This window comes from Ambystoma mexicanum, chromosome 10 (assembly GCF_040938575.1).
Source record: "Ambystoma mexicanum isolate Mex_15411 chromosome 10, UKY_AmexF1_1, whole genome shotgun sequence".
Classification (NCBI taxonomy): Eukaryota; Metazoa; Chordata; class Amphibia; order Caudata; family Ambystomatidae; genus Ambystoma; species Ambystoma mexicanum.
The window spans coordinates 1,550,533,408-1,550,544,810 of record NC_090932.1 but is presented as its reverse complement, the minus strand read 5'-3'; the positions used below and the strand labels follow the sequence as shown (position 1 = coordinate 1,550,544,810).

The following is an 11,403-nucleotide window of genomic DNA, read 5'->3' as shown; positions in this document are numbered from 1 at the left end:
CGTGGCGCTGACAGAGGGCGCTGTGGGGGCTCTTTACAGCGGAGGGGGCGAGATGGCAGCAGGTTCAGTCAGTACACTGTGCACGGTCGTTGGGGGCTGTGCTGCGTTTGGTGAGGGGGGTGTGGGGGGAGTTGGAGCGCTCCCACTTCCTGGCGTATGCTGGGGGAGGGCGATGCTAAGGAGCGGGAGGGGTGGGGGGAGGCTTCTGACGGTGGGGGTGGGAGGGTCTAGTCAGCCTGGGCCGGAGGGGGCTGGGTTGGTTCAGTGTAGTGGGGGCTGGGCTTTCTTACTGGGGGGGGGGGAGGGGGCTGTTGCATCGGTACGGGGGGGGGCTTAAAATACACAAAACTAGTTCCCAAAATTTAGAGGGGAGTTTATCTGAGCTCACAGTCGTGTCCCGACCGCCCCCTCCCCAACTCCCCCCCCTGGCTGCCTCTCCCCCTCGGGGGGGTGTGTGTGGATGGGGGGAGTCAATTCTCCCCCCTCCTCTTCCCCCCCAGGGGTGAAAGTGCAAGAGGAAGTGCAGCCGCTGCCATCTTTCCTCCTCCCGAGCCGGAGAGACGCCAAGCGGAGCGGGGGAGGCGGCGAGCAAGCAGCCGGTGGCCTCAGCCGGGCACCGCCACTACTCTAGTCCGGGGATCCACATTGCGCTCCAGGCCGCAGGGTGGAGAAAGAGAGGTGTGCAGCGCGCGCCCACGCACGGACAGGGTCTCCGAGAGGTGGCTGCGCCCTAGGTGTGCACCTCGTTTTTCCTCATAACCCCCCTACCCTGGCTCTGCGAAGAGCGCGCATTCTAGCGCTGCCGCCGGAGCGCGCAGGGAAGTCTTTAGAGGCGGGAAGGAAGGTGGGGCTCGTGCTCGGGGCAGACCGTGGAGCATCCCCAGCCGGGAGCGCGCATGGCACAGTGACGCCCCACACAGAATAGTACCTACGTTTTAATCTTCCTTGCTCCCTCTAACCCCCCCCCCCCAATCCACAATTCTTATGCAAATTCCTCTAACAAATTAATGAAAAAAGTGAACACAAAACGTTTTAATTCCAAGCTAAAAGTGTTCACTCTCCAAAGAGACACAAGCATACCATGTATTATTTACTTGTTTGCGCAAAAGGACCGCCCACATAAAATATACTCCACTTGTTTGCAGTTGACCTCAACAGGCTCCTACCGAAAAATATATAGTCTAATGCCATGCCTATACATTGATAACCTTTAGGCATCTCGAACTTGAAACATAGCCCAGACAATAACACCCCCCATTTAAATGTAATTTCCCTGCCCCTCTCAATAGAAGGTGGGACCAGATATAGTGTTTCTCCGCCAGCTCTCTCCAAAGACACAAGCCTCCCGTAATAGTACTTTCGGGTTTAGAGTTGAAAAGTTTCTGCATTGGAGGGGCTTAAGGCAAAACTTGTCCACCCCCCAGGACGCTCATTACCAAAAATGGAGCGCATAAACGAGGCGTGCGGGCCCTCCTACTACACCTACCAGGTGACCAGGCACAGTGCTGAAATGCTGCACGGCCTGAACCAGCAGCGCAAGAACGGTGGCCGTTTCTGTGATGTCCTCTTGCGGGTAGGGGACGAAAGCTTTCCTGCACATAGGGCAGTGCTAGCTGCTTGCAGTGAGTACTTTGAGTCCGTTTTCAGTGCCCAGTCCAACATGGGTAATGGGAGGGATGGTGGAAGCTCAGAGGGAAGTGGTTCTGGCTGTCGTGAGCTGGAAATGCACACCATCAGTCCCAAGGTGTTCGGGGACATCCTGGATTTTGCCTATACCTCGCGCATTGTCGTGCGGTTGGAGAGCTTTCCTGAACTCATGACCGCAGCTAAGTTCCTGGTGATGAGGTCGGTCATTGACATCTGCCAAGAAGTCATCAAGCAGTCCAATGTTCAGATCTTGGTACCTCCATCCCGTGCAGACATTATGCTCTTCCGTCCAGGGGGCGACCTTGGTTTTCCCTTGGACATGACTCATAGCCAAGGTATGAGTTCAAATGGAATTGCAGGAAGCATGCAAGATGAAGACAGTGTGCGCCCTGGGGCAGCCATTGGCAGCCAGTCCTCACTGCCACTTATGCAGGGCGTGGATCGATTGTCAATGGTGGCCGGTCAAGTCTCGCCCCAGCTTCTGGCTTCTCCATTTCAGAATATCGGCCAGAGTTTACAAAGTTTAAGCAGCAATAGTAAAAGAGGCAGAGGTAGGCCCAGAAAAGCCAGCATGTTAGACTCTGTGTTGTTTGGAGGCCCCAGTGGTTTAAGGGATGCAGGCATTCTTCCTTGCGGGCTGTGCGGTAAAGTCTTTACGGATGCCGCTCGCCTTCGCCAACATGAGGCCCAGCATGGCGTGACCAGCCTCCAGCTGGGTTATGGGGAAATGGCATCACCAACACGGATCAGTGAGAATGGGTTGCTCAGCCAAGACAACCCTGACCCAGCACAGAAGAGGAACCGCAGCAGGAAGCAGGTTGCATGTGAACTCTGCGGCAAGATATTTCGGGACGTCTACCACCTCAACCGGCACAAGTTGTCGCACTCTGGCGAGAAGCCTTACTCCTGTCCGGTGTGTGGGCTGAGGTTCAAGAGGAAAGACCGCATGTCTTACCACGTGCGATCCCACGATGGATCAGTGGGCAAGCCTTACATCTGCCAGAGCTGCGGCAAAGGCTTCTCCAGGTAAGATTGAGGAACCAACTTCTTCCTTTACATGGAGTCTTTGAGGTTTGGGGTGACTGCTGCTGGCTGCTGCTGGCTTATCAAATTGAGGGGAGGAGGTTGTGGCCACGGGAAGGAGTAATTTGTTTTGAGTATGATTTGTGTTGGCTGGTTGTAGGTTGAGGATGGCTTGACTACTGTCCCAGCAAACGCTTCCTAACATTGTGCCCAGATAATACTCCCGTTTCAACATAACTGGCATGTTGTGCTCACAAATTACTGTCCCGGCAAATGCTGGTAGAATGCCCATGTTCAGGGGGGACTGCCATAAAACTCACCTTTCCCAGTAGACGTTCAGAGATGGTGCCCAGAAACTCTCCTGTCTCAGCAGGTGCTGGACAAGAACACCCTTAGACGCTTAGATTGTGGTCTGGTGCTCACCTGTGCTGGGACAGTAGCCACTTCCTCAGAGTAAATGTGTATTCGCTAATCCCGCCATAAAGGGCCACAATTGAGGGGAGTGGGTGCATGACAAAACTGACCCTAACATTTCGGTGCATACAGCATTTCAGTTCACGCCCAACCCATCATTCGCTGGACAATATTATAAACCCCTGCACAGCTTGTCAGGTGTGCAGTATTATGGTGGGGAAAGATGGTGTCCCAGGTTGGGTGTGTAGAGTCTGAATCTGGTGCTTTGAGTGTGAATATGCTGCGGTTTATTGAGCAGCCTGCCTGGGCTGAGTTCGGCGGTGTGCTGATTGCACCCTGCTTGAGTGGAAGTCGTGGGTCATTGACCCAGTTGTTCACTTTAAGCTGGTGTGCCTGTCGTGTATCTAACTTAAGCTGAGTGTGTCTTCTGATTGATGCAGTCGCCGGTGTGTGTACTAAGTAGTGCCAGAGTTGATGCACAACACACCTGGGTAGAATGGGATGGTGGCAGCAGCGATTGCCCTTGTTAAAGGCCGCTTCGCTTGGTGTGCATGTAATAAGTCATGCCATTTGTTTTGAGTAGCACACGTCTGCACAGTGCTGACCCAAAGTCATTTGCAGTGGATGGTTGGAATGCAGCACGATGGACGGCGTGTGCAGTGCATTGTAACTGGTTGTGATGCTTATAATTCAATAAGACTGTGTCCACCAGTAGAACCGGTATGTTGGAGATGCAGTGCCGCCCAGGCCGTGTAATTCGTGACCCAGGGTGTGCACCACATGTGATGCTTGTGGTTCATATGCACCGTGCCAAGGAGTGTGTCCGATGAGCAGTGAGTGGTGGGCATGTCCGGTCTGTTAACGCGTGTGCGCTTCTTATTGCGCACGTTAATTTGGATGGGTCGCTGGAGGCCGCTCTCAGATGAATATGCATGTTTAACTTGGGTGTGGCTGATACTGAGGTTGTTTGATGCAGCAAGGGTGCCTTTATCGCCCGTGGTTCTGGGACTTCAGAATTGCCCGCGCTGTCTGTCCTTTGGGGTGTGTGTGTCTTATAGTGTTGGCCTCGAAGCCCGGTTCCCCCGCTCATGGACCTGCCCTCCCACCTACAGCCTGTGCTTGTAAAAGGCTCACCTTTGGCGCTAAGGCTGGGGTCTGCTTCACACCCTCCTTTTGGGAATTGCAGGCCTCGCGCATTGAGCTTGGCCTGGAATTTGAGGGAAGGGCGAGCATTCCCTTGGCAGCTCTGCCAGCTCACAAAGACGCTTTCATACCCCCACTCCCTCCCCCCGGGCGATCCGACGCTCATCTCTTCCCATCTCCTACTGAACCAGAGCCAGTCGAAGGGCAAGGCCACTCCTACTCCCGCGAATGGGCTGCCCAGTGCCCCCATGTTTTCGTTGTATTCTGGCATAGATTTGAGGCTAACACACCCTCTGGGGTTCGTGCATTCCAAACCAGAGACCCCATGGAAGTTTCCTATCCAGACACAATATCATTAAGGGGTCGACCCCCTGCCATGCAACACGCCCTGCCCTGCAAGCTGTTGGCAAGGCGCACTGTTTCCATAGATACATTAAGATATATGCCAGTGTTGAACTACCTGTGTATGCTATTCTATCCCGAATCGGGGTGCATTCCGAGATGGACAGGTTTGCTTAACACTGTGCCAGCACTCTGCCTCGGTGCATCAAGACATTTTTGTTCTTACAAGTATCGGGGTGGCTGGTGAAAAACGCTTGGCCTTGGTGTTTATAATCGTGTGATATATAGTCCTAGTTAACATCACGTGGCTTCTTTCTCGATGTGCAACCATATGGATATAGTCCTGATCACTGGTGCAATAACCCATAATACACATAAGATGTCCTGTTCGGTACTGTACCAGCCGTGCATCATAGTGCATTGTGGGAAATGTAGTCCTCTGCACTTTTAAAAGAGCCACCCAGTAGGAAGGGTAATGTTGGCCTATTTAGTATTGGATTTTCTTTTTTGAAGTTCTACTCATTAATGCATTGGATAAGAATCTTTGGGCATTCTATGCAATGTGGGCTTCAAATTGTTACAGTAGCCCAATATCGGAAGGCATTGTGGGATTTATTGTATTGCATGTTGTTGTTAGTATTGCATTCTGAGATCGCTATTGTGAGCCATATCTTTTAGCGATTTATCAAAGTGGGACAAGAAGTTAACTGTGATTACCGTTTATCTCGTGTAGGGTTGTTTGTTAATCGCAGTACATCATGGGACCTGTAGTTTTGAATGCTAGTTGAGAAGATAACAGTACTGCAGGGCCCAGCATACATGCATTCATTGTCTGGTTTCAACTCCTAGGGAGTAAAACGGTACATGGAATCTGCTCCTGTTTCTGGTCCATTTTTGCGATGGGTGTCAGGTGGTGTGGTTGGGTAGCCAATTAAATGTGTTGTCATGTCTAACTTGTTCTATCCTTTGTTTTGTTTTTCTTTAGACCGGACCATTTGAACGGGCACATCAAACAGGTGCATACCTCAGAAAGACCTCATAAGTGTGAGGTAGGAACCGTGGGTACGAGAGCAGATGGGAAGGGTGAGAGTAGGACTGTGGCATCAGTACCTTCTGAGTGTAGGCCCTATTGGGACCAGAGCAGGCGGGTGAGTACAGATAGGTCTGTTGTATTGCTCTTTTGTTTGTAGGAGCTGTTGGGATGGTACAGATGGGTCTGTGGCACCGATGCTTTGTTTGCAGACGCTGTGATTACTGAGTGGGTGGGACATGGTTGATGGGCCTGTGGCATAGGGACTGGCACTTAGACCCATGAAGCAGGCACCAGTGCACTTCCAAAGAACATCTTGATTCTGTGGGGGTTTACTTTCTAAGTATTGGTTATCTTTGACATGGTTTTGGTTCGCTAGCACATTACTGGGAGCACAGATGGGTCTGTGGAGTTAATGCTCCATGCAGGTGGGGGCAATGATTACCTGGGTGGAGGTGGTGATACAGGTACTATGCTCCTATGCCACTGATTTTACTTTGCGAAGTGAAGTTGATGCTTGTGGCAAGTGGGTGATTTACAGTTTAGGATGTTGTCAAAATGCTGTGGTGGCAGGCGCTAGGAGTACCCTGAGCATTGACGAAGTGGCCTAGTTCAGGCTGTGCCTGTGCATCGGAGCGTCCAGTAACGAGCAGGAGAGATGTGCAGCTTTTGATTCTGTGAGTACCTGAGAAGTTGGCTGAATACCCTGTTATTTATGCCCAGAATGGTTTTCCTATCAAAATGCCTCCCACACTCCTTAGCCTAGTTGAGTTTCTCACATCCGCTTGGTATAGAGCCTCCAAGTGTTGAGCGGGCAAGTGGGTACCAGCTGCACTTCTATACTGACAGTGGTGGTGGAGTAGACTACCGTGTACACGTCTCTAGCAGCAATACAGAAGAGGAGAATTTGTTGGGGCTTGTGTGTCTGGGGCCTGAATGCCTCCTGTTCAGGGTGTGAATTATCCCAGCAGTTTAGATATTCAAGATCTGTCACTGGCGTTCATGTTGTGGTATTTTATTTGCTGAAGCAATTGCTCTAATATATCTTCTTGGCCAGTATGGCCACTAGTGCATGAAGAGAAGATGCTAAAACAGACTAGTTTGTGGCGATAAAGCCGAGTGTAGGCACTGCAGGTACTGGTAGATGAAGATCTGCATATATTTGCCTCTGCTGCTGATGCTGGCGGTAGGACCTGTTGAAGTTGGGTATTTATAGGACTGGTGCTTGTTGTCGGTTTTGAGAGTAAAGGAGCACCTATACAGTTATACTCTGTGATGAACAATGTTTCCTAAGTATACTGTTCCTTCCCCTTGCTTATTCTTTGTCTTTAGGCTATCCCCAATTTTTTGTCTGTGCTGTGGCGACAGTGAAATGCAAAGGCATGGGTGGTATTCTCACCAGAGCAAGGATATGATTGGTGACCCTCACGAGTGCCCCTCTTCTTCCCTATAACATTTCCTCTAATACAAGACTTGTTTAAGATTTATTCCATAAGAGGTCGATGATGCAGATAAAGATTCTGCAAAGGAAGAGATTATGCGTTTTATAACCCGTAAAGGCCTGGTGGGAACTTTTAATCACTGTTTTTCCTATATAGCTGCATCAGAAAACTCTACTCGCGGTCCAATTGGATTGCAGTCCCAGAAAATGCCCTTACACTGCAAAATGTTCTGGGGTACTAACTGGCCAAAAAGTAGCCATATCTTGGCCATCGGGGTCTAGAATGTGTTTCCCAAACAGACTGAGCGGCATGCAGTGATGGGCAGCTGACCCCCACCCCCCATTCCATCCAGTGACAGCACATCTGTAATGGAGAGGTCCATTAGCGCCCTATTTGAGCCACCTTTTATAGCGCCTTTTTTCCGTAGCAATAGCCTATTTAATAAAGATTTGATGATTGCTTGTGATCCCCATCTAAATGTATTGTCTGGGGGCTTTCCGTAGGCCTGCAGTGATGTCGCCCACGCATGCAGCAGTTTCAGGGTGAACTTGTTGTTCCAGTTACTGCACAAATTGTTGAACTGCGACCAAGCAAAGGGTGAACCATTGCTTTGAAGCCACATAGACCCCAATGGGGATGCCTGGCAGCAAGTCCTAAAAATGTGTACCAGGCACGTGCTGTGTAAAACGGCAAATCCTCCCAACCAAAAAATAGGTAGAAAAATACTGCCAAAAAACGATAGGAAACAATTGACAAATAGGTGCCTGCCCCGATCTATGCAGTTCTACCGATGTGTTTGGAACAGTGGTCGCTGCACAGCAGTGTTAGACAAAGGCGCTCTAATATTATTACTGTCTCATTTGGTCAAAATTGATCTTTCAATTTATGTCAATTTACAGGTGCAAAATATGGGTTATAAAAAGATGCTGCCTTTAGTGTATACATTTTCCTCATCTAAAAAAAATCCCCATTGAATTTTTTTTGTACTTCCTAAAATCATTTTACTTGCAAATTAAAAAATGAACGAGTTAAATAGTCCCACTTAAGCATATCATCTGGGGGTCCGCTGGTGGTGATGCTCCTTAAACATTTATTTTATCAACTAAGAAATTAATGATTAAGAGCTTCACAGGGGGAATGTAGTTAAAACTCTGAAATGACGGTCAATTCATATTGTGTGATCAGGAGTCAATGTCCGTTTTAGGACCTTCAGCTCATGCTGCAGAGTGTCTCATTTGATGCTTCTAGCAAAGCTTTAGAATCATACCTGACAATTTGTTAATGGTGGCCGTTCAGCAAACAAAACCGACTTGTGTGCAAGCTTTTCAGGCATGTACATCTATGAATTAAATGTTTTAAATGGGATTGGGGGGGCAACATTTCAAGTTGCAGGCTTCTAGACGGGCATAGTCACTTGCTACCCCAATTATACAGATACACACAGCACACCATTTCTTACTCGTCAATTAAAACTAGCCATTGGCAATTTGTGAGTGCACAATTTGAGCCCCGTTTTAAGGAACATGAAGTTCTGCTCCACCTACATCACTTTGTTTAGTCAACCAGAGTCCTTGGTCTTTCTTACAGCCATGGGGCATCTGGTGTGATTTTGGCCAACTAAGTAAGCCTTTGGTGGGGTAGCAGAGGATAAAGCACCACATATTCCCTAATCACATCAGCCTCTTGCTTTTAATAACTCGTACTTGCCATGTTTCCATACACTGATGCAGACTGCACTCAGTTTAGTTACTAATTTGTCTTTTTTTGGGTCACTCAAAGCGGTTTGCCTATTGCACAGTGATCTTGACAAATGACAGATTTATATCTACAGCTGCAACTGGTCCAAGGTAATTATCTAACATGTCTCCAGGAACTGTCCCAAAAACTCCCTCCTTCAGGACATCTGCTAACAAGCAGACACCCCTGTATCGTAGCTGACAGACCGCCAAGTTGATGGTCCACAAAATATCAGACAAAGAAAACAATGTCAGACCCTTTGGAATGCCGACATGCATGGTAGGGCTAATTCAGAAATTGATGAGATGAAACACACCTTGCGAGTGGCAACAGTTTAAGGGATTTAGGTTGCAATTTTTCTAGCGGTCACTGGCGCTAAGCAGCTTTCGTTTACCAAATTGCATAAGCTTTCTGTCACCAGAATCCATGGCAATGTGTACCGGAAGTGGGCACCTGGTGGAGGTCAATGGAAGCAACTTTTTCTAGGTAGTAGGCATGATTTACCTGGAAGTTTGCGATTCCACTTATATGGAGTGAGGACACTTTTCAGGGATAATTGAGCTCACGATCCTATGAGGCATCCATCCACAGCAGGAAACTCTCAAAATGAGAGCTGAGCCTTTTCATGGCGAATGTGTTTTGACGCATTCACTTCTGTGTTTATCGGGTAAGGTGACTATGCAGGAATTGAGATTCTTCAAACTACTGCGAGTATAATAGGGGGTGGTTAATCCCTAGCGTGAGGCTAAAATTCACCCATAAAGTACTGGTGAAAGTACATAAACTATAAGATTTAGATCGGTTCTCACAAAAATAAAGGAGGCGGGGTGACCAATCTGACTCTTCAACTCCAAATTAAATGCCTCTGGTTGTGCAGACTTCGAGCCTTACAATGATGAGCACGAAGGCGTTGAATGCGATTAAGCTCTCGGTCCTTCAGTGTCCAAGTTGGATTCTTAAAGGTGGTACCCAATGCAAAGTTGTCAGGGTGGTCCAGTTTGGTGGTGGAAGGGCAGACTCGAGATCAAGGAGTACATGCTGGTGGAGAGTGAGCAGCTTGCATGCCACATGCTGTTGCAGGTGGAACATGTTGATAACCATGAAACTAAGAAAAAGAGGGTGAGGAGGGCACCACATATTATAGTAGTTGCTTATATTAAAAAAATACTAAATTCACTATACAGTAAGTTGATCATAATGTTCTCGCCTGGAGCTGCCAATTCAAAAACGGTCCTGTGGCACTAGGACCTAATCAAATAAAAAACTTCCAAGAAACAAAGTGAAACCACTTTGCTAAGAAAGGCGCATCTCAGTTGGCCCCAAATAGGTTGCTAATCTTTAATATATTAGAGATTAGGTATCCAGTTTATGATATAAAAGTAATGAATTTCAAAGAAATATTTTCCAAAGAAATATTATAGCAGGAATTGTTTAATTCACATTCCTGTAATGTTTTCCGACAAAATTTGTTTATTGTTGGTTGATTAGCAACCTATTTGGGGCTAACTGAGATGCGCCTTTCTTAGCAAAGTGGTTTCACTTTGTTTCTTGGAAGTTTTTTGATAACCATGTAACTGCCATTTTTGGGAAGAGTTCTTACACTCCTTTGGATCTTACCAGATGCTTAGTCACAGGAGGCTGAAGCCTTGCCTGTCCCCCAAGCGTGGGTCCATTTGAAGGATTCCAACCCTAGGGTTTGTGGCCATGCACGGTGTAATGTTTGTTTTCACTTCCTCGTGTTGACACAGTGTATGCCAACTCAAATAGTGGCTCTGTTTGAAAGGGGCCCCATCACTGTTTTTAGGTTTAGCCTGGCAGCTCTTTTTGTCCTTCTTTTTTAGAAGAAGTAGAGGAAAACCAATCATAAAGGCAAGTGGTCAGGTGATGTCGGATAATCTAACTAAAAAAGGAGGCTAACTGCACGTTCAGTTCTGCCAATTACATCGAAATGAGGGTTACTCCTCTCCTCACATGTATGCACATACGCACATCTTGCAGGAGTTCCCGTTCTTCTCAGTACCCCCCGGCTTGCAAACCAATGGTGTGATAAATACTCATATCTCGACCAGAGCTTGGATACTGTCCACCAGTGCCATCAACCTCTCCCCGTTGCTGACTGCCATACTTTTTTCCGCAAGTTTATGTGGACCCATGGTACAATAGTCTTGCACCAGTAGTTCTGAAATCTCGGGCGTGTAGGCACGCAATCCTAGTAACATGGGGGATCAGTAGTGGTCGCTGCCCTTTAATACTCCAGGGCCCGTTCCTTCAGGAGACCCGGGGCTGCACTTTTGTCAACCTCTATTCGTTTCTGGTGCTTAATTTAATTAATTAAAGATTTAAAAACCGAGATGCAACAACAATCGAGCAAGGATGTCAAGTGCTTGGAGGAGGAAAACGGAAATGTCCCTTTGTTTTAATTTTAAAAGAAAAACTTTTATTGTGTTGCGGTTTATATCAAACCTTAAACAAATAAGCCATACATTAATTAGATTAAACCTAAATAACATAATATGATCATTGATGTAGAGTAAGGATACAATGGTAACTTTAAAAATAGTAAAACTGTCTTACTAAAAATGTCAGAGAATCCAAATTAATTTTCTGATAACACGCGGAAAGACG

General features: G+C 47.7%; 1 protein-coding gene across 6 annotated transcripts in view; it reads left to right on the top strand.

Moving 5' to 3' along the window:
- The first annotated feature begins 317 nt into the window (after window positions 1-317).
- The window catches only part of PATZ1 (POZ/BTB and AT hook containing zinc finger 1), a 69,586-nt gene continuing 58,500 nt past the window's right edge, over window positions 318-11,403 (top strand). For 2 of the 6 annotated variants that reach the window (XM_069619806.1, XM_069619803.1), the window contains exons 1-2: window positions 541-2,673; window positions 5,555-5,618. In XM_069619806.1, the coding sequence (XP_069475907.1) occupies window positions 1,442-2,673; window positions 5,555-5,618 (1,296 nt within the window). In that variant the 5' untranslated portion in view covers window positions 541-1,441. Of the gene's footprint in view, window positions 2,674-5,554; window positions 5,718-11,403 lie in introns of all 6 variants that reach the window. The other 4 variants (XM_069619805.1, XM_069619802.1, XM_069619807.1 and 1 more) reach the window with 3 other exon arrangements.